The 23,114-nt window shown below is 49.2% G+C and overlaps 1 protein-coding gene across 2 annotated transcripts; it reads right to left on the reverse strand.

The window, feature by feature from the left end:
• Positions 1–1,817: 1,817 nt before the first annotated feature.
• On the reverse strand, positions 1,818–8,729 carry SET (SET nuclear proto-oncogene). Of its 2 annotated transcripts, none has more exons than XM_086924890.1 (8): positions 8,372–8,729; positions 7,331–7,388; positions 6,830–6,972; positions 5,336–5,439; positions 5,021–5,134; positions 4,260–4,430; positions 4,031–4,183; positions 1,818–2,712 (listed from the first exon to the last, which is right to left on the reverse strand). In XM_086924890.1, exons 1-8 carry the CDS (start codon positions 8,424–8,426, stop codon positions 2,689–2,691), a joined length of 822 nt encoding a protein of 273 aa, XP_086781016.1. In that variant the 5' UTR covers positions 8,427–8,729; the 3' UTR covers positions 1,818–2,688. The 2 variants fall into 2 exon arrangements, with proteins under 2 accessions (XP_086781016.1, XP_086781017.1); XM_086924891.1 differs by having other exon boundaries at positions 8,354–8,727.
• Positions 8,730–23,114: the final 14,385 nt, after the last annotated feature.

Here is a 23,114-nt window from a genome sequence, read left to right on the forward strand (position 1 = left end):
GAGTCTGCTGTTAAGGTAGGCTGGTCTGGCGTTGTGGAGTCCTTTGTGTGCGTGGGTGAGGAGCTTGAAGGTGATCCTCTTGTTGATGGAGTCAGTGTAGGTGTCAGGTGAGGGGGGATGATGTGGCTGCGGCAGGGGACGTTGACGATCAGTCGGGCAGAGGCGTTCTGGATGCGTTGTAGTCGTAGGTATTTGGCTGGGATTCCTGCGTAGTGCATTGCTGTAGTCCAGTCTGCTGCAGACAAGGGCCTGTGTCACGGTTCTTGTCTAGATCCACGTGTAGATCCTGCACTGCACGCGGAAGGTTTTGTAGCAGGAGGAGAATGTGTTGACCTGCTTAACCATGGAGAGGGAGAAGTCCAGGATGAATCCTAGATTGCGTGCATGGTCGGTGGGTGTTGGTGCTGTTCCCAGTGTGGTCTGCCACCAGGAGTCATCCCAGGCTGAGGGGGTGGGTCCGAGGAAGAGTACTTCAGTCTTGTCAGAGTCAGCTTCAGACGGTTGCTTCTCATCCAGTCTGCGACGGCCTTCATTCCCTCGTGGAGGTTGGTTTTGGCGGTGTGTGGGTCCTTGGTGAAGGAGAATATGAGCTGGGTGTCAGCATAGATGTTGAGGTCGTGCTGGTGGGCCACTTGTACGAGGAAGGGCCATGTAGATGTTGAACAGCGTCAGGCTGAGTCCTGGGGGTTGCTTCAGATCAGAAGCGTGGCAGGCGGACGGTCTGAGTTCTGCCGGAGAGGAAGACGTGGTCTAGTCAAGGGCTTTCTCTAGGATTCCGGCTTCTAGGGGACATGTCTTTAGAGGTCAATGGCAGACCATTTCGAATGCGGCAGACAGGTCCAGGAGGATGAGGACGTTGTATAATTGGCGCCTGATTTAGTCTGTGGCAGCGATGAGGGCTGTCTTGGTGCTGTGGTTTCGTCTGAATCCGGACAGGGACAGGTCACAGAAAACAGAAATAACTGGCGATTGAGGTTAGAGAAGTGAAATTTGTAGAGGTACTGCAATGGGGTGATCGAATTGGAAGCAACTACTGGAGAGGACAAATTGTCCATAATGAAGTTTGTAAGTGCTGGCATCAATGTGGTCCACAGTGCAGCTAGTTTGGTGGTAGTCAGAGTGGATTTGAACAATCGCTCCCTGCACGGGGGGGGGGGGGGGAGGAGAACACCCTACGGATCATTTTCCTAACCTGCTACTCTGGCACTTATTTGCTTTGATACCAAGGGCCTCTAGGAATTATGCAGCATAAAAGCAGCAGGGTTGGCTAAATTATGCAGCACATCGGCATGTTAAGTGACCAATCGACAATTGGAAATTGTCTTACACTACAGCAAAGTGTGGCACCGAGTTAAATAACTTCTGATCTATGAGAAAGAAAAGACTCACTCCATGCAGATGGTTCTGTAGCTAGCCCACAATTATGCAGAAAAGGCTGCAGCATTACATAATTTCTGCGACCCTGCTGGGACATTCCAAATAGGACATTTAACGCTATGAACTCTAATTGGGTGTTCAAAAAATACAAATAATTCCCCATGACAAGCTTCTAACAAACCTTGAAACAAGGAATGGCGAAATTGCATCTAAACGCTCAGGAGTACCAGCCGTAGGGTTAAACATGTACTTTACCAATAGGATTCGAGTATGAGCCAACACCATCAGACAATTACAGGTACACTGAGGGGAATAACTAGACCATACAGTGGATTATTCGGCGCTGAGGACTGATGCTCTGGACTTGCCACAAGTCACAAAAGCTCGATCCCGACGCCACAAGTCAACCCACCCAAGCAGAGTGAAAACTACCAGCCCCGTTGTGTACACATTGAGTTTTATTGTAACAAAGCAACTTGTACACTTTAACGTTTAAAACTGCGCATCATCTTTCCTTCCTTTCCAGTGAAACAAAAGAAACCAAATAAAAAACAAAAACATCAAAAAAATTACATTAGAATGTCGATGCCAGTAAGATCTACAAATTCAGTGGATCCTCAGTCGGGACGCAGGGCTCGAAGCCTTCACTAGGAGGGGTGTGGAGGTTTAAAAGTGTCACTTAAACCGCATGGACGCCTTGGAAAGATCGACATGCCAAAAGGAGAAAGCCACTTTGCTGAAGTGCCTTACCACAAACCTGGCCTCCTCTCCCCAACCCAGACAAAAATCTCAAAACCCACCCAGCTACTTTCAGTGACCCACAGGTTTTTTTGTTCACTTTTTAATTTTTTTAAACAATTAGACGGGTACATGGTGGCAAATGCTAGCTGTCCATATTCACATGGAGACAGTGTAACCTCCGAGCCCAATATACAGAGAAAATAAAGGAAACCGCTATAATTTCTATGCGCTACGACACAGGGGCCCAGCACTCCGCCTTCAGCACGGGAAGGGGAGCGCGGACCTCCCTCCCGCATCTGCCCAGGGGTGGTGGCGGCTTTTCAAAGTTCGTATCTTTTCAGGTGGGGAGAGTTGGGAGGTGGGTTGAATGGATTGTGGAATAGAAACTGGTTAGAGATTTACATAGCATTTAACAAGTTTCTCCCCCCACCCAAAAAAACGTTTAAACCATGGCATGAAGTGGGAAGAGGTCCTCAGAGAGCCAGGCAACTGAGCACACAAAATAAAATGAAGACAGCAACTTGCTCCCAGGGTCTGGAGATCGGGTCAAGGGGCGGAATCCATCGGCGATCAGTCGTCTTCGCCTTCCTCCTCCTGGAAATAGAAAGGAGCAGGTCACGCCAGATCAAGCAGCACTTACAAAGGCAAGCAGGTCACTGTCCCATCACATCCCCTACAGGCAGCTTCAGGCACAGGTCACATAGTCCCATAACATCCCCTACAGGCAGCTTCAGGCACAGGTCACATAGTCCCATAACATCCCCTACAGGCAGCTTCAGGCACAGGTCACGTAGCCCCATCACATCCCCTACAGGCAGCTTCAGGCACAGGTCACGTAGCCCCATCACATCCCTGTACAGGCAGCTTCAGGCACAGGTCACGTAGCCCCATCACATCCCCTACAGGCAGCTTCAGGCACAGGTCACGTAGCCCCATCACATCCCTGTACAGGCAGCTTCAGGCACAGGTCACATAGTCCCATAACATCCCCTACAGGCAGCTTCAGGCACAGGTCACGTAGCCCCATCACATCCCTGTACAGGCAGCTTCAGGCACAGGTCACATAGTCCCATAACATCCCCTACAGGCAGCTTCAGGCACAGGTCACGTAGCCCCATCACATCCCCTACAGGCAGCTTCAGGCACAGGTCACGTAGCCCCATCACATCCCTGTACAGGCAGCTTCAGGCACAGGTCACATAGCCCCATCACATCCCTGTACAGGCAGCTTCGGGTACAGGAAAGGGCGAAACGCGTGTAGGCTGTTCCTTTTTTTCCACTATAAACATCTAATGAAAATGACAGACTGCTTTCCTGTGTGGTTTTTAAAAAACTCAACGGTTAAACTTGAAATGAGTTAAATGGAAAGAATAAAATGCAAAAAATGAAAGATTCTCACTACAGCGAACCTGTACTGTGCTGTTTACAAAATAACCAATTTTGAGAACCCGCCTATTTATGGGGGAGAATATACACTTTTAAAAAGGAACTTTTGCTCCAAAAACTCTCCACACTATCCTCGGAGGCTGGATAGGTTCAGAGCCTTAAGCATAACTCCTCCTCAACTTAAGGGACTCATATCCAGAGCTAGGATTCCTGGACCACTCCTTTCCCCAGCACAGGCAGCTTCAGGCTAGGGGCACTCAGTGGCGGCACAGGTCCATGGGAGGGGGCAACTCTGGGCAGAGCCATACAAGAGAAGCTCAGGCGTTCAGTACAAGTGCTGGGTCTGCAGCAAGAGGAGACACCTGGTAGCGGATGGGGAGGATGGGGCACGCCTATGAAAGGGCCCCCAGGATGGGGCACGTCTATGAAAGGGCCCCAGAAAGAAGCTTCCTTGACCTGGAGCAGCTTCACAGAAAGAACCAGCTGGAAATACACCAGCTCCACTTTACACTCTTGACGGGCTTACCTCCCCTTCTCCTTCCTCGTCATCATCATCGTCATCATCCTCCCCCTCGCCTTCCTCTTCATCTCCCTCCTCGTCAATATCCTCCAGGCCTTCCTCCTCCTCGTCATCTTCCTCCTCTTCCCCTTCGCCCTCCTCGTCCTCCATGTCGGGGACCTTGGAAAGAAGAGAAGCCGTGAGGCCCTGCGCGGCTGCCGGCGCCGAGCTGCGCGCTTCGAGGCGCTGCACTTACCAGGTAGTACTGTAAGGGGTTGGGCCAGATGTCGTCCTTGATGACCTCGCCGAGCTCGTCCGCCCCCGCGTCCGAGTGGTCCGTGAACCATGTGAAGAAGCTCTCGGGCTCTTCGTGCTGCCTCTTCCTGCTCGCCTTGTTTTGCGTCTGGCTGGATCGCTTCGTCAGGTCCTGCAGGTCAGGGGACAAGAGAGCACATCACAGGCAGGCCGAGCACCCGATGCAGGCACAGCCAGGCCAGTCAAGCACCCGATGCAGGCACAGCCAGGCCAGTCAAGCACCCGATGCAGGCACAGCCACGCCGAGCACCCGATGCAGGCACAGCCAGGCCAGTCAAGCACCCGATGCAGGCACAGCCAGGCCAGTCAAGCACCCGATGCAGGCACAGCCAGGCCAGTCAAGCACCCGATGCAGGCACAGCCACGCCGAGCACCCGACGCAGGCACAGCCACGCCGAGCACCCGACGCAGGCACAGCCACGCCGAGCACCCGATGCAGGCACAGCCAGGCCGAGCACCCGATGCAGGCACAGCCAGGCCAAGCACCCGATGCAGGCACAGCCAGGCCAAGCACCCGATGCAGGCACAGCCAGGCCAAGCACCCGATGCAGGCACAGCCAGGCCAAGCACCCGATGCAGGCACAGCCAGGCCAAGCACCCGATGCAGGCACAGCCAGGCCAAGCACCCGATGCAGGCACATGACAGCCACGCAGAGCGCACACAGTGAGCACATGGGCTACACACAAGGAGCACAACTTTACCTTGCCGGGTTTCCATTTGATTTCCGTCGACTTCGAGGAGGGGTCTCCACTTTCATTTAAGTGAAACTCTTTGGAGAGGACTTTGTTTTCAAAATATGGATTTTCATCGCAATACTGCAAAAACGAAGCACAAAAGTTTTAAAACCGAAGGCTCCTAATCTGGAGAACAGACATTGAAGGTCACAAACCACCTAAAGCTGCAGACTGAGACCCAGAGTCACTAAGGGCGCCGAGCCCACTCCAGACCACTTTCAATACAAACTCGCAGAACGAGATGCGCCGCTGCTCATTATCACGCGTGGGTCAAATACTTACAAAGTCTATTTTGTAGCCCGACTTGATGTCGTCGAACTCGAACACCTCGACCCGGGTCAAATAATGGAGCGCTTCTTCATCCTCCTCCCCTAAGAGTGCCGAGACTGCAAGAGACAAGGGAGAGTTGGAGACTCCTGCAGCGGGTTCGCCTGCCCCACTCACTGCACAACGCCACTCACCTCACAGCCCCCTACTCACAGCTCCACACAGCCCCCTACTCACAGCTCCACACAGCCCCCTACTCACAGCTCCACACAGCCCCCTACTCACAGCTCCACACAGCCCTCTACTCACAGCTCCACACAGCCCTCTACTCACAGCTCCACACAGCCCTCTACTCACAGCTCCACACAGCCCCCTACTCACAGCTCCACACAGCCCCCTACTCACAGCTCCACACAGCCCTCTACTCACAGCTCCACACAGCCCTCTACTCACAGCTCCACACAGCCCTCTACTCACAGCCCCCTACTCACAGCTCCACACAGCCCCCTACTCACAGCTCCACACAGCCCCCTACTCACAGCTCCACACAGCCCCCTACTCACAGCTCCACACAGCCCCCTACTCACAGCTCCACACAGCCCTCTACTCACAGCTCCACACAGCCCTCTACTCACAGCTCCACACAGCCCCCTACTCACAGCTCCACACAGCCCCCTACTCACAGCTCCACACAGCCCTCTACTCACAGCTCCACACAGCCCTCTACTCACAGCTCCACACAGCCCCCTACTCACAGCTCCACACAGCCCCCTACTCACAGCTCCACACAGCCCCCTACTCACAGCTCCACACAGCCCTCTACTCACAGCTCCACACAGCCCTCTACTCACAGCTCCACACAGCCCTCTACTCACAGCTCCACACAGCTCCACACAGCCCCCTACTCACAGCTCCACACAGCCCCCTACTCACAGCTCCACACAGCCCTCTACTCACAGCTCCACACAGCCCTCTACTCACAGCTCCACACAGCCCTCTACTCACAGCCCCCTACTCACAGCTCCACACAGCCCTCTACTCACAGCTCCACACAGCCCTCTACTCACAGCTCCACACAGCCCCCTACTCACAGCTCCACACAGCCCTCTACTCACAGCTCCACACAGCCCTCTACTCACAGCTCCACACAGCTCCACACAGCCCCCTACTCACAGCTCCACACAGCCCCCTACTCACAGCTCCACACAGCCCTCTACTCACAGCTCCACACAGCCCTCTACTCACAGCTCCACACAGCCCCCTACTCACAGCTCCACACAGCCCCCTACTCACAGCTCCACACAGCCCCCTACTCACAGCTCCACACAGCCCCCAACTCACAGCTCCACACACCTCCACACACAGCCCCACTCACAGCTCCACAGCCCCACTCACAGCTCCACACAGCCCCACTCACAGCTCACGACACTTACAAGTACAGCCCCCCTGTGCTCGACCCAGCAGAGCGCAGTCCCACTCACGACAGTCACAGTAGAGAACAATCTGTACCTTGTGGATGATTGACAAACGTTGTCACCCAGAAATTGGGGATTTTGGCGATGAGTTCCGACCTCTTCTGGAAGAACGGCTGGCGAAGCTTGTTATATTTCTGTTCTACTTTTAATATTTCTTCACTGGCCTGTTCGTTAAGTCTAGAAAACCAAAATCAATGTAAGACGGGGGCAGACGAGCGATTTGAAACATGCACTGAGGAGTCTACAGCCTTCACCCCGCTCTCCCCAAACCCGGATCCTTACGGCTCCTGCAAACCAAACAACCCTAAAGCGGAGCCTCGAGACGGACTGGAGATGCAGAGATGCGAGGGTGGACCTGTCAGTCAGATGTCCAGGTTTGACCGGCCCAGGCTCCGATCCGACAGGTGCTCTGCAGCCCCAGGCACCTGCACCCTATGGATCGCACACCCCACCCCGAGGTCCCCCCAGACGGTAACCCCTCGCAGCCGGAAGCGCCCCGTGCCCGACCTCTGACCCCGCCCGCGCGGGCACTCACCTGTCAATTTCATTCTGTACTTCGTCGATGTGTTCGATCGCTTCCTGCTGTTCTTTCTCTGCAAGAAACACAACTTTTAGAACCGTGTGGAGAGGAAGCGACGCTCCCAGAGGCAGCCACCCGACCCCGGGACCCCCCCGGAGGCCGGCCCCCTCCCGCCCAAGAACCTGGGACATGAACCCACCCCGCCAGGGTATGCAGGACCCAGCAACAGCAGCAAACAGGGCCCTGGACACCGAGTACACTCCCGGGGCATGCGGGGGCAGAGGCAGCGGCGGGATACCCCCGGGGGCCAGATCCTACCCTACCGGGGCAAAGACTGCGGGATGCTCGGCCCCCTCCGATCACAGACACCCTCCGCGGGCATGAACCCTCCCTCCCAGGGCTGCAGGTCCCACCAGCGGCAGAGGCGGCCCCGCTCCCCGGGATGCAGGACTCCGTGACAGCGGCGAACCTCCCCGGGCACGCGGGGCAGAGCATCCCATGGAGACCTGCCCCCGGACCAAGGACCCCAGACAGGCGCCCACCCTCCCAGGCCCCAGTAACAGTGGTGCAGCAGGGCCCAGACTTGAACCTATCACCCCGGGCACGCAGGAGGCCGGCCCCCTCCCGCCATATCCCACCATCCCAGGGCGCGCAGGACTCGGGGCCGCGGCGGAGCATCCCTAGAGCAGGGACCATGCCTGGCCCACCCTCCCCGCGCACGGAGCCTCCTCCGCAGCGCTCAGGCCTGCGCCGGGAGACCCCTTCCCACCCCGCAGGGCCCGGCGCCGCACACAATGGGGCCGCACACGTGGAGCGCGGGGCGCGCGGCGGGGCCTGGGCCACGCGGGGCATCATGGCGGCGGCGGAGGGAGACGGCGGAGGGATACCGGCCTCGCAGCGCCCGCCCGCCGGCCGCCGCGGCGGAGGGATACCTGCTCCCGCGCTCCATCCCCCCGCCGCGGCCTCCCCCTCCGGCCCCGCGCACAAAGGGCGCCCCGGGGCCCGCGCGCACCCCCCACCGGCCCTCCCTCGCCTCACCCGCGCGAGCGTCCGCACCGTCGTGGTTGGAGTTCAGCTCCTTCTTGGTGGCCTTGGCGGCGGGCGCCGACATGCTGGCTGAGGGCGGCGCGGCTCCTTCCGCCTGCGGTGCGCCTCCAACGGCGGCTCCGAAGCAGGTCCGGCTCCCGAGGGGCGGAGCGCTGGGGCGGCGGCGGCTCCGGGGACGGCGGGGCCGCGGGCTCTGCCTCTCCTCAGGCGGGGGCCGGGCCCGAGGCTCACGGGGGCAGAGGGTGGCGGGAGCGGAGAGGCGCGCGACGACCCTCCTCACACACAGGCGCACACACACAGAGACGCACAGGCGCCCTCGCGCTCCTCTTCTAAACAGCGCCGAGCGCGCAGGCGCCGCCCTCGCACGCCAGCCAACCAGAGCCGCGCCGCGGCCCGGCGGGCGCCTCTAATGGGCCAATCCCGCGGCCTTCCTGCGGCTGCTTCTCTCGCGCTCCACTCCCATTGGACGCCGGGACAGCCGCCAGCCAATGGAGCCGAGAGAAAGAAGACGAGTGCTGAGGAGGACAGAAAAAGAATCACGTCAAAACCAAATGAGATGAAACGTCAGTGCGCGACCACGGCGCAAAAGAGAAAGAAGAGTGGGCGGGGCCAAGTACAATCTTTAGGTTCGCGCGCTGCGGATCGCGCGAAGGGACTCGCGCTCCTAGTAGAATAGGGGTCACGTGGGAAGCGGCTGCACGCGGAAGGGGGCGGGGCTCCAATGGAGAGTGGGCGTGGCCGAGCCCTGACGAGCAGCCTCCATTAGCCTCCTGTTCCACTCACAAAATGGCGGCCTGGCCTGGGGGGCAGTGCAGGCTGGGGGCCCCCACTGCCGCCTGTGGGGCGCCCCCACCCGGGGCAGCGGTGACCGGGCGCAGCCAGCGTTGCTTCCATGCCTTTTGAGCTCCTAGACCGTGCCATCCATGAGCACTTTAGCTCCATGCATCAGGGCCACTTTCACTGCTGCAAAGTGCTGCTTCCGCTTTGCATTGTTTCCTGTTGGCCAAAATAGTCCCACAGCCACAGCTAAAATGCAGCATTTTTATCAAGAGTCTGAGGCTGCAGGTGTGGCACCATTCACTCCTTATGTAGTTCTTAGTCCAATAAGCTGTGCCATGCAATTCTATGCACTACACAGAACAGTGCATATTAATCCAACATTGCATTGTACTCCTTGACAACGAGTGCACTTAACCTACTGTGAATTCCCCATATATACATTCTGACACCCTATGGTAATTGCTCCCCACTTACACTTTATACTGCATCTCCCATATGGAACCAGTTGCATCTAGTAACATGCAACACTTATTCATTGTCTTATACATAACAATGTGCTGCAGCCACTTCTTAGTGACACCGCCACCTTTGAGGGCAACTCGGAGGAGGTGAGTAGGGAGCTACTTCTGTAATTCAAAGAAGAAGCTGAGCTGCTGCCAGTGGCCACAAGGCACAAACCAAATGCCAGGCTGTGCCCAAATAGAGCTAGGGTCCAGACTTTACTCGCAGCAGGAAGTCAATGCAAAGGATTGAAACACATACTTCATATGCATAGCTGTCAAGGTTTCAGATTGCTATGTGTGACATTTTCATAAATTCTGTGTAAATATGAGTAACATTTCAACAACTGAGTGACACGCGCCAGCAAGTATACCTAGGCTGATAAATGCTACAAATAACCAAGTGTTAACTGTATCCAATCCCGGTGTAAGTTGTGCCTAAGTGAAAGGACAGATGCAAGGGTGGTGCCTGGGCCATTGGATAAGTGCATGGGTCGTGCCTTGGAGAACGTATGAGTACATGAGTAGTGCCTTAGTGAATGGTTGAGTAGAAGAGTAGTGAATGAGTGATTGCATGAGTGCAGGGGTACTGCCTGGGTGATTGGATCAGTGCATAGGTAGTGTCTGAGTAAGACATTGACTGGAAGAGTAATTCCTGGGTTATTGGATGACTACATGGTTAGTGCCTGACTAAATAGATTAGTGCATGTGTGGTGCCTGAGTGAATCAATGAGTGCATGGGTAGTGTTTGAGGGAATGGTTGAGTGCAAGAGTAGTACCTGAGTGATTGCATAAGTGCATCAGATAGTGCCTGGGTGATTGGATGAGTACATATGTAGTGCCTGAGTGACTTCATAAGTGCAAGAGTAATGTCTGGGTGCTTGGATCAATGCATGGGTGGTGCCTCAGTAAACAAATCACTGCAAGAGTAATTCCTGGGTCATTGGATGAGTGCAAGAGTAGTGCATGAGTGATTGCATGAGTGCATGGGTAGTGCCTGAGTGATATCATGAGTGCAAGAGTAGTGCATGAGTGCATGGGTAGTGCCTATACAAATTACTTGACTTGACTTGACTTGTTCAAGGCATCTGCTTGGTCCTCCCCCTAGGTTAGGGGGGACCCCAAAACCATCACCTCTCTCATTGCCTGATGTTTTTCATTTTCAAAGTCCACTTTTGTGAATTGGTTATATGCTTTTTAGCATGTAAAGTTGCTTTATAAAAGCATTTGTGGGTGTAGTTTAGTAGCTGACTCCGCTACGTGGAGGAACAGGGTTTTTGCCTGAATTCCGTGTTTTTAATGGAATACTTAGTTAACAAATCTCTGCAAACAGTGGAGCGGAGTTCATTGCCCAGGGTTAGTTCTAACACTCTAAACTTAAGCATTAGAAATTCTTCTGCATCTTGTTGTACAATAAGAGTAAATGTCAATGAACCAGTACATATATCCAAAAGATGCCGAACACTAAAAGCAGTATGGATTTTGGGGCACATGCATCAAGGTATTTAGGAGTCGCAAACGGTGCGAATCGGTAAATTCGGCCGGTTGCAATTCCTAAATATCTTTTTAGTATGCATCAAACATTTTTGTGAAAATCGCTATTTTTAGCGAATTCCAAAAATGCGATTGCTTTTAAGGAATCGCAGATTTGCGATTCCTTAAAAGCAATGCATGATTGCTTTTGAAATTGCGAATTCGCAATTAGGGGGTGCAAATTACCATGAGGGCGAACCTCGTTGTAATTTGCGAAAAAGTATTAAAATGCTCAAAATTGCATTTTAAACACTGTCATGTTACAGACACACATGTCCTTAGGACATGTGTGTGTGTAACATGCACTTAAAAATACATTTCAGGGGTGCAGGGGGGGGGGTCATTTAGACCCCCCCCTGCACCCATGGAATGCATTAACATTTTGCGAATCGCTAATTGAAATTCGCAAAATGTCAATGCCTTCCCATTGATTCCTATGGGCCTTTGGGCCCATAGGAATCAATGGGAATTGCGAAATCGCAAATTAGAATTCGCATAATATTTGCGATTCGGTAAAAATTGTGATTTTTACCGAATCGCAAATATTATGCGAATAAAATAATGCATCCCATTTTGCGATTCCTTATTTGCGATTCCCTAAAAATCGCAAATAAAGAATCGCAAAACCTTACAATGATGCATGTGGCCGTTCATTTCTGTCAGTTACCAACTGTTGAAATACATGATGTAATAAAGAACAGAATCTTTTGTCATGACTTCCCATGATTTCATAATGAAGATCTTCTAGATAAAACACAACATTCAGAACCACATTAGCAAAGCTGTTGTTACCTGAACTATTTTCCAACTGGTATCCTACAATCTCATCAACAGTTTCCATTGTCTTTTTCTTTATGCCTTCAAGTTTCTCTTCATTTGTTTTCTTTTTTTGAACCTCATATTCCATCTTCGACATATTTACGTTTTGGATCGACTATATGTTTCTCATATATGGGATATTCACCTAAATGACGAGCATAAACTCTTCTTGAACGATTATAATATCTTACACAATTTGCATTAGCACTAACCTTTTTCTCATCAAAATCTATCAAATACAAACTATATCTCGAAATACAAATGTCAAAGGTTCTTATATAGCGCCTTTTCACAGAAAGGTCTCAAGGCGCTTGCTTTGGGAACACGTCCTGGCTTTTTCCCTGTGAGATAACCCCTACTGGGCATCCCCAAGGTGAAAGCCAGGCATCCAGCCGCGGTGGGGCCGTAGTGGAGATTAAGCAAGCTATTGCCCAGAGTTGCAGAGTGTGAACCCGTGCTTCGAGTAGGCACCGAAGCGAGAATTATCGCGTCCGTGGACACTTGGGCTCAGACCCTGCCGCATCGGGAATTGAACTCTGGTCTGACCTCTGCTTCAGGGTCTGCCTCCTCTAACCAGTGAGCCACACTTCTCTCTTCTTTTCACTTCACTCAATTAAATGTTTTCCTCCAAACAGAACATCATAATCTGTTTTTAACATCTGTAAATGAAAATAAAAAATTGAATAGTGGTAAAACAGACATCTTTATCCATCCCTGTTGCTATAGAAGAACTCAAATGGGCCGGTGTTATTCAGGGACTCTCTGCCGTAAACAAAGGTGCCATAAAGCATTTTACATTAAAGGAAGATCTCGCTCAGTATGGACGGCTCCCTAAAAAAGATATAGAACTTGTAATTAGGGAATTTGCACTTCAGCGGTGATGGGCCCGATGAAATGCCAATCACTGTTATAAAGCAAAATGGTCCTCTCTAGAGTATAATTCTTAGCCCAGTTTTTAAATGTTGCTATGAAAGAAAAATGGTATCCCTCTCTTGGAAGGTGACTATCATAGGTCCACTCTTTAAGAAGGGAGACCGTAACCTACCCAAAAACTATCACCAGATGGCTCTCCTTGATGCAGTGGGGAGGGTCTTTCCTAAATGCTTGTTGACCCAGATTAGTGAATAGGCAGAAGTCCATAAAAGTATACCTGGAGCAAACTGGGTTCTGGATGAAGCCCGGAACGATAGATAATATGACTGCCCTTCAAGTAATAAATGAAACATACGTTAAAGTTAGAGGGGGAAAGGTAGCCACAGCTTTTATTGATTTCTCCACAGCATTTGATTAAGTCGATTGCTCTTTGTTGTGTTGTGAGCGTATACATTTGGGTATGCAGAGTACCCTTTTAGAGTTAGTTCATGCCCTTCATACTGATACTGGGTACAGATATTTTTGGGTAGGGATAAGGGTTTATCGTAAGCTATCCCTACCCCAAATGGGCTAAAAAAAGGTGCTTGCTTGCTCCTTTGCTCTTCTACTTATATATTTCAGAACTCCCTGATCATTTGGCATAAAGTGAGGGTATTGCCCCAATAGTTTAGGGGAAGCCAATTGTATGCCTACTTTATGCAGACAACATAATCATTGTTGATCTAAACCCCAAGGGTCTAAATAGCAGTCTGCAGGCACTCCAAATATTTGCTAACGCACATTACATAAAGATCAACGGTATAGAGACAAAATATCGACTCCAAAATATCGACTGGACATAATATCGAGTTTTAAATATAGACTGGACAAAATATCGACTGGACATAATATCGACTACAAAAATATCGTTTTTCAGGTAAGTGAAGTAATATCGACTGTATAAAATATAGATAGCAAAAATATCGATTTTTTAATAATATATAATATTTTATAGTGTATTTTTATGTAATAATATGTGTGAATAGTGTGTATTAATGTTATAAAATATTTTATTACATGAATTTTGTTTTGATAATAATTGCGTAATGTAATTCTGTAGCGGGTTGTGGGTTTATAGGGGAATAGGGTGGGAAGTAATTTAATAATAATTAATTAATTAATATATGTTTGTTAATATTTTTAATTAATAATTAATTGATAATTAATTAATATTAATTAGTTAATTAATTAATATAATTTTGAATATATTTTGTATTAGTAAATAATTGTTAATTAATTAATTGTAATTAGTTAATTACATTAATTAGAGTACATTTTTTATATATATAATTTTGTGTTATTTTTAAGTAATTAATTTTGATAAAATAATATTAATTATTAAAATAATTACACCTAATGTTGTAATATATTTACTTTATTGTTATTGTTAATTAATAATTAATTGGTAATTAAATAATATTGATAAATTTTGGGTAAAGGAGCATTTTTAGGGTTCAGGGTCAGTTTTCAGTTCATGGGTAAAGGGGTATTTTTAGGGTTCAGGGTCAGTTTTCAGTTCATGGGTAAAGGGGTATTTTTAGGGTTCAGGGTCAGTTTTCAGTTCATGGGTAAAGGGGTATTTTTAGGGTTCAGGGTCAGTTTTCAGGTCATGGGTAAAGGGGTATTTTTAGGGTTCAGGGTCAGTTTTCAGGTCATGGGTAAAGGGGTATTTTTAGGGTTCAGGGTCAGTTTTCAGTTCATGGGTAAAGGGGTATTTTTAGGGTTCAGGGTCAGTTTTCAGGTCATGGGTAAAGGGGTATTTTTAGGGTTCAGGGTCAGTTTTGGGTTTTTGGGTAAAGGGGTATTTTTAGGGTTCAGGGTCAACAAATAAGATTTTAAAAAATTATTTTTATTATTTTCATTTATTATTTTATTATTATAATTTAATTTAAGTCGTTTTAAGTATATTTTAGTAATTAAAATTTAATATTAATTTAATTTAACACTGTTTTTAATAAAGTCGATATTTTTTACATCTATATTTTTGTTAACGATATTTTGTACTCGATATTTTTGTACTTACCTGTTTGTAGATACAAACTCGATATTTTGACTGTCGATATTTTGTCCACGATATTTTGGCAAGTCGATATTTTGTCAGTCGATATTATTTCAGTGATCCAAAGATCAACATATCTAAAAGTAAAATTATGTGTATGCATGGGAGGAAGAAGCTGAAATATGGACATTTTGTATGGTCTTTTTCATAGTCAAAAATTGTAATATCGAATCCTTTTTTTGGGAAAGATAGTGTGCAGAAATTTAAATGACAAAGCTCATATAGAACATAATATGGCTAAGGTCACTTCCCAGGCTCAATGTCTGAGTTTCCTCTATAGGGCCAGCGGGAGAAGACATTTTGCACCTCTATTGGAGGTCTTTCATGCTAAGATATCCACCTCCTTATTATAAGGCACAGAATTTATGGATGTATCAAAATGGGGCTTTGGAGGGACACTGACACTGGAGGGAGAGGACATAGGCACTGAAGCAAGTGACCAGGAGCCAAGGCTGCTTTAGCAATTTAATAAGGCCTTTTGCTGAGCAAGGAGCTGCTGTTTAGTATTTAAGAAGCACTGCCATTTGGTAGGTGGCGGAGGAGGAGGATCTAACTCCAGATGTTACGCCGCGGGCCGACTCGCGACCCACGGTGCTACCCATTTCCTCTTCGCCGGCTGTGGTGCAGCGCCCCTTCCTACTCTTTGGGGGCGCCGCGGTACGGCATCGCGCCCCTCTGTGGCCATTTCAACAGCGTTGCGGAAAACACCCACAATGCCTGTTGGTTTTCAGGCATGTCGCATACTTGCACGTCAGCCCATCTGCTTCCAGAGGCACCATAGGACTTTATACTCACCTGGTGTGGGCGTTTGGTGATCCCCTTCCTTGGAGCCATATTATTGCAATTCACTCTTTTTTCTGTCCAAGATGGCGACACCTCTTCTTCCTGTTTTGTCACTTCTAGTTCCTGTATGTCACTTCCTGTTCCTGTATGTCACTTCCTGTTTGTTCTGTATTTAAGGGATTAGAACCTTTCCTTCCTTGTGTTGCAACACTTCTTGTTCCTGCTGCTGTGTCCTCACTCCTGTTGGTTCCTGCTGGTGTGTCCTCGCTCCTGTTGGTTCAGTGGCTCCTCTTTTGGTGATTCCTTCCTTCTGTTGGCACTAATTTATCCCCTTTTGCCTTCTATTCCAGCTTGTCTTCCAGTCTTCTCCTGATTCCTTTTTTGGGCTCCTGGGTTTCCAGTGTTTTCTGGCTCCTTATCTTCTCCTTCATTCCATCGAGTCTCATCATCAACATCAGTGGTTTTTTCCCTCCGGGGTTTTTCCTCTTGTGACTCTTTCTGGAGGGCACTGGCTGCTTAGGCTTTGATTGTCGGCAGCTCGTGGCTATCGGAAGGGGTCACCCCTATCTCGGCCAAACCAGGACTTACAAGAACCGAAGTTGTGAACCGTCCCAGCGCCTCAAGACTGGTAAGAAAGACCCTAAATCGACAGATTGCAAAGCCTAAAAACCTGCATGGATACTTCACGGTCCTCTCCTATCGAAGGGTCGGTAGAAACAGCACAGTCATTAGTGCAGACGGTTCAACAACAAGCCCAAGAACTACAACAGCTACGAGAAGAAAGCTTAGCCTTACGTCACATGCTGACAACCAAGACATCCGATGTACCCATGGTGTCTGCCTCTACTCCTCGCTACTCTGGAGATGCCAATAAGTTGAAGGAATTCTTGGATTCCTTGACTGCGTTTTTTGCATTTCATCCAGCCCAGTTTCCTTGGATAGAACTAAATTTGGGTACCCGATTAGTGCCTTTTCTGGCCCTTCCCTAGCATGGGCAACACCCTTGGTAGCCACAGAATACCCACGACTTTCTAATTATGCGTCTTTTCTTGAGTCATTTAAACAAATTGTGGAAAATAAGTACAAACTTGGTGAACATTATCGGCGCCATCTTGCCCCTTTCCAAGCCCATTCGTGCGCGTAAGCGGCAGCCATTTTGAGCACCATGGCCTCCCTGCCCCTCGCTGATAGCCAGCGCGTCTCTCTCTCTCTCTTAACCTCGCAAGCATTCCCCCGCACGCTGACAACCCCCGCTCTCTCATGCCTTGGGTCATAAACCCCTTCTCGGCGCAGCTTCACCACGGAATCCCATCCTGTTCCCAGCGCGACACCTCCCCTCATTCCTTTCATGGCCTCAAACCCTTCTGATGCAAACCCCCTTTTCCTGTGTCCCCGTTTGTCTTCCCTGTTCCCAGGCCGCCACCTGGCCCTGCGGATACTGTTTATTACCCCGTACAGTAGGAAGCTTCCCCTCCCCATCAAAAGATCCCCGAACCGATCAAAGCCCCCACCCCATGAGATCCGATCAAACCCCATGCATTCCGTGAATCGGCGGAATGCCCTGCTGTGCGACAACCATCACCTGTTGTGACCGGGGTGGGGAATCCAACTGTAAATGTATGTGGGAACGGGTCTGAAGGGGAGATTCCAAGGATGTTCTTTCAAGTACTAAAGTATTGCGAGAATGTGTTATGTGCAATAAAGGTCGTAAACCCTAGTATAAGAGGCCAGGCCTCAGAGATGTGGTTAGAGCACCTCGTGACGATACTTGCTGTCTGAATTGATGTGTTCTCCTCCGGAGAGAATAAAATCCTCGTTTCCCGCCTTCCAGTCTCCAGCGCCTGCTTCTTCATTGATTAATATTGGTGGGTCATAGAGGCGATACCGCCGGGCAACATAAAAGGGTCTTTGGTTACCGGTTGTCTTTGGAACCCTTTTTAACAATTGGCGCCCCAAACGTGGGGCCCATCAGCGACTCGTGGATCCAGTGGGAGAGGTCCCGACGACAGAGTGAACGACTGCAACGATCGGAAGGTACCCTGTCCGATAGACCCTTGTCTGACAGCCGATCATCCGAACTTCACTGGTTCCGAACAGACCTCTCTCGAGTGATCTGCGGTCCTGACTGGGAACCATCAGGAAGTGCCACGAGAAGTACGAAGAGAAGAGGACGATCGGGCGCTGGATTCGGAAGACGAGAAACTGTCCATGCGGTCCGGGTAAGGTCGTGTAAACACGACGAATTGCGAAAGTGATAGATAATTGGAAGTGGTTGATAATTGTTGAGAAAATACTAGTATTACTTTTTGTTAATTTATTAGAGATTCACTGTCTACAAACGGAGAAACAACAGGCTCTCCCTTTATAAACAGCGAAGGATAGGTACGCACCCATCGGACCCATCTTTCTCCCCCATTGATTAACTGTTATAGATTGTTTTCTGGAGATTCTCTGTCTGCAAACAGGGAAAAATAGGTCCCCTCTTTACAGATAGTGAAAGGGTAGGTGACGCGAACTTTTGCGAGCCTACTTATTCTCCCCATTGACCATATTGATTTTTTATTTTTGACCTAACGTTGATTGCTCAGAATTGGTTCATGAGGTATTCACTACGTGCAAACAACGTAGAATAGAAATATTCTGTCTAGTCTTTGCGCGCAGTGATAAGATAGGTAGTGCTGACTATTATCCCATTGTGATCCGTCATGCCTGTCTTCTCCCCACTAGTCAGTAGCCTGTTTAGCCCGGACCGCTTATTAGAGATGAACCATCCGGCTCCGCTGGAAGGCACCCCTAATAAGGACATGTTCACAAAGCATGGATTAGTTGCTATAGCCTATAGCCAGCTGTGGCATAAATATACAAAAAGGGATCGAGAAAGTCAGTGGCCACTGAGAGGATCCTTTGATCTAGACAAAATAGAAACGGTAGAAATAGCCCTTCGTAGGAATGAAACAACACCTATTATGCTCGATAGTCTCGGCATGTGGCGCAAAGAAGCCACACGACGAAGGGAAGGCGACGAATCTAGAAAAGATGAGGGGACACGACGGATAACCCTCCAAACGTCTAGTAGGCAAAGGGAAGGGCCAGCGATGGCACAGTCCCGAGGAGTAGACATGGAAAGAGAACGGTGTAGAGGGATGTGCCGACAAGCCAACCCCGGAACACAACGACCCGAAGGTAATCCCCCGACATTACGCACAGGACGAACAGATGTAAAACAAAACCAATGTGCTTTTTGTAAATGTCTTGGACACTGGAAAGCCCAATGTCCGATTCTGCAAAGCATAGGTAAGAATGGAAGGTTGACAGAAAGGACGGACCGGCGGAAAGGAAAAAGGCGTGAGATAAAAACCAATCAGACTAGTACAGACAGGACCACCCCGTTTGATTATGCTCGATGGCACAGATTTCGTCAGACCAATTTTAACGACATGTTAGAATTCTGGGACTGATTGCTCTCTGTTGCTCCCCCACTCTGAAAAACAAACACAACTGCAGGTCAGTGTAAACAACCCCCCCCGTTAGAGAAAAGACTCAAGGAAGCCAAGCGTCTATTATATAACTTAGGATTTAATTACGGTAAAACACACAACCAACAGTAAATAGAATAACTAGTAGAACTCTTTAAAAAACAAACTTTACTAATAGGAAAAATACAAAACATATTATGCTCACTCCGGAAGTCTCCCAATGTAACAGTTTGATGGTCCCGCCCATCCGAAACACATAGCACGTGTGGGGCGGGGCCTGCCAGCAACCATGAGCCAAAAAGAGATTGCTGGCGAGAAGGTACTGGAGACCCCACACAGCGGGCAATGAAATGGTCTTCCCATACTGCCCTTCCAGGGATGGCGTCCCCCGGACCGCGAATAGGGAGGGGGCGGATGAAAATGACCCCCTCCCTTGTATCTCCTGGTCCGGCCATCACGAATTCCTCCATCGAACGGATGCAGGGTGGGCAGGGAGGAAGAGGCGACGCGGACGAGCCTCTTCCACCTCCACAGGTAGGAGGCTTCCCTGCCCTGGCCCGACGCCGATGTCCTCCAGCCGGGCGACGGCCATATTTCCGCAACACAGGACACACAATGCCCGACTCGTATATTTTCTCAGTACAGGATATACAAGACCCGGCTGGTATACTTGCGTGGTACAGGACACACAATGTCCGATGGGCATATTTACGGAGCACCGGATGTACAGTGGTCCCCCAAGAGTCGGAATCAGGGGTGTAGGGTGGTCATCATGTGCGCCCCTGATTCCAAGGGACGGTGTAGGATGCGCCGGGAGAGGGAGACGGCACGGACGAGCCTCCCTCACCTCCCCAGACGAAGGCTCCACTGCTGCACCCTGGCGCCCCGAACCAAAATGTCCTGCTCCAGCAGCATGATGCTCTGTCTTTTGCCATCACAAGAAGTTTCTTCCACTCCTGATGGATACGGCAAAGGTGGCTGCCACAGGGTCTCAAAATGGCGTCTGGGCCCTCGAAAGGCGGGTCTAGGCCGCCGGAGTAACTTTGTCCGAAATTGCAACTCGGGCACTTGCCCACCTGGGCGCAAGCCCCCACCATCGACAAACATCCCCTCGACTTTGAAGATTCTACCAAAGTCCCAAGGGCCCTCGGCCCCTTCAGGCTTCCGGTGAGGAACAGTTGCATTGATCTCAAATGAAATAACCACGGCACAGCAACAAGATGGCGGTGCTCTCGTGTCTGCATCAGCCTCCGTCTGAACCACCCAGGAACATTATGGGCTAACGAACTCGAGCAAGTTCCGGCTGAACATCAACATGACCCGGTAAGAGAGACTTTACCCCCTCCCTCTCTTGATTGACGGCCCACACCACCAGCCCCTTTGTTAGCACAGTTTTCTTTTGGACTGCCGAAAGGGACTCTGGTCCAACCGCCAATTGTCGGGGATATTTTGCCCCTGATGCTACTTCCGGACTAAAACCGGCCTCGCCCAAAATGGCGCTGGTATCAATGAAAACTAACGGATGCCTCATGGTGTTCCTTAGCTAATGAAACTTGATGTACTAAGATATATATATATATATACGAACCATTGCGCACTCGATGTTAAAGGGAGGAGGGTTCACTTGGCGAACATTTAAGAAGGGTTCCGTAAAATGTTGATTTCAATGAACAATTTATTTTTTGATATTTGTTGTAACTGATACATAACGTCGCTCATGATGCACACCCGCGGTTTACATCTAGGAAATGTGATTACGATGAGCTTGACTGTGTTTCCATTTATGAACTGAAATGCCCCTGATTCCTTCGTCACGCAATGAAATGTTTTTGGTTACTTGCAAATAATTAATTAGACCTTTTTACATGTTCTTGTGCTACAAAATAACCCCCTACTGTATGTGCTTCCATCGACGACATGTCAGACCGAAATATGAATTGCGCTCTCACATTTTACGTACTGAATAATTCTACAAATAAAGGTCTTAAAAAAGGCTATGGATAGGCATCGCATACTTTTGTAAATGCGGGTATCGGTGGGAGGGTTTTTCTGTGCGCAACTGTTCTGCTCTTTTTTTAAGGTTATCCGAGAAATGGTTGTTCGGCCCTGGGTTGATGGTCGAATCAAAGGTATGATACGCTGCCTCCAAGAAATGCGACTAAGCTCAGGAACTGACGTATGAAGAAGGACCTCGACTTCTGAGAATGGGTAAAGTAAAACGGTGTGATCGATGAAAAGTTATAAAGATATGGTGGTCGAAGGTACTAAGGTACAGGGTTGAACGAAGAGCTGATATGCCTTAGAACATCACAGCTTTGGGAATGATTTAGGGATCCCGATGGCCGGATACATCTCACTACACACGATCCTTAATGCCATCCTCGAACCTCCCCATGAACCACCTATCACATTGCCTGCCCCCATGACTTTAGGAAACCAGAACCCTAAGGGATTATATCCCGAAGAGATAAGTACGAGTATGTGGTAAGTAAAGGACTTTCGTGCCTATACATTTGATGTGTTCGAATGTTGTCCCCCTACCCCCCCTTTTTTTCCCCCTTTTTCCTCTGCAGGTTACATTAGAATCCCGATTAGAGTATCATAAGGGATCTGGAACCACGTCACGCCCGATGCATGAAAACGGACTACCGCTGCAAGACGACACAAAAAGGACGCCCTGCCCGATGCACGACCTTTTTGTACTAGATCTAATGCTTTTCTGTCCCAAAACTGCATGCCTTTTACATCCTAACACAGACCCGAAACGTCTAACGTTGGGTAACGCACTGAATAGCCCAAACAATACACGGTCATTCTCTATGTCCCATGCGTACTGTTTTGCCTATTCTCTCTCTCTCTCTCTCTTTCTCTCTCTCTCTCTCTCTCTCTCTCTCTCTCTCTCTCTCTCTCTCTCTCACTCTTTCACCCCTCCACACTTTCCCTCTTCCTAGCGACTGGCACCTAATTGGCGAACCTGGTGCACCTCCTGATTGGCCTCAAATACCACAAGTATTTGCAAAAAATTTGTCCTAAATAAAATTGTATCGGTACCACGTTACTGCCTCTCCTTTTCTACTAAAATATGGATGAAATTTAAATTGACCGATAAGAAAGGGACAGGTAAGACGACTAAGGTTCCCTAAATTTGACCCACTCTCAGGGAACTATTTGTCAGTGGCTTCTGTGATAAAATGTGTCTGTGGTAATGCGACCATCCCCATTGAAAATTGTCTCCGTACCCCAAGCTGTAAGAAATGATCGGGACACCCCCATCTACCCAAAATGCCCCCAGTTTGGTATCAGCTGCCCTGAACGAGAACTTGAAAAACGCCCCTTGCTCTCCTAATCGCTTTTCATAAGATCCCACCTTCCCCGAGGATAAGTTTAAATAATTATCGCAAACCACCCCCCGAGTTTTTGTAGTAACCAGGTTGCGAGGATTTATATAGAAAGTTAGAAAGATGTATGCAAAGTTAAAAATTAGATCGAAAATCGAAAGACCTTGTTGCTGTAAGCCTTGCTGAAAATAAGATGTTTTGATGTAATGAGGACTTGTTTAGCCTATGTTCTTCCCTCAGAAGGATGCCTATCAGACTATGGTGAATAGCACGTTGCACTTTTTGTAAAATACAAGGCCCTGAAGACCAGCCTAGCCCTGCAAGACTCGTACTAGGGAAATGGGTCTCTGCCAGAAGAACTGACATCTACTATAATAGACATATGACAAATGAACGTAATAATCATCAAAGCGTCAAAGATTTAGCCAACAATAGGAAGTTGTAAGGAATCCAGCAAAATCCATCATCAATTGTTTATACGTAAGCCACAAAAATCTCAAATGTAGCGAGTACTTACCCCAGTTGCTTGGTGTTGGGAGAGAAAATAGACTT

This window comes from Lissotriton vulgaris, chromosome 5, assembly GCF_964263255.1.
Source record: "Lissotriton vulgaris chromosome 5, aLisVul1.2, whole genome shotgun sequence".
NCBI lineage: Eukaryota > Metazoa > Chordata > Amphibia > Caudata > Salamandridae > Lissotriton > Lissotriton vulgaris.

Excerpts from the sequence above, each read along its gene's own strand:
- SET (XM_086924891.1), bottom strand. The coding sequence starts at position 8,426 with ATGTCGGCGCCCGCCGCCAAGGCCACCAAGAAGGAGCTGAACTCCAAC. Across the intron at positions 7,389-8,353 it reads CGGTGCGGACGCTCGCGCGG|AGAAAGAACAGCAGGAAGCG; the intron begins GTGAGGCGAGGG and ends TGTTTCTTGCAG. Across the intron at positions 5,135-5,335 it reads CGGGCTACAAAATAGACTTT|TATTGCGATGAAAATCCATA; the intron begins GTAAGTATTTGA and ends TCGTTTTTGCAG.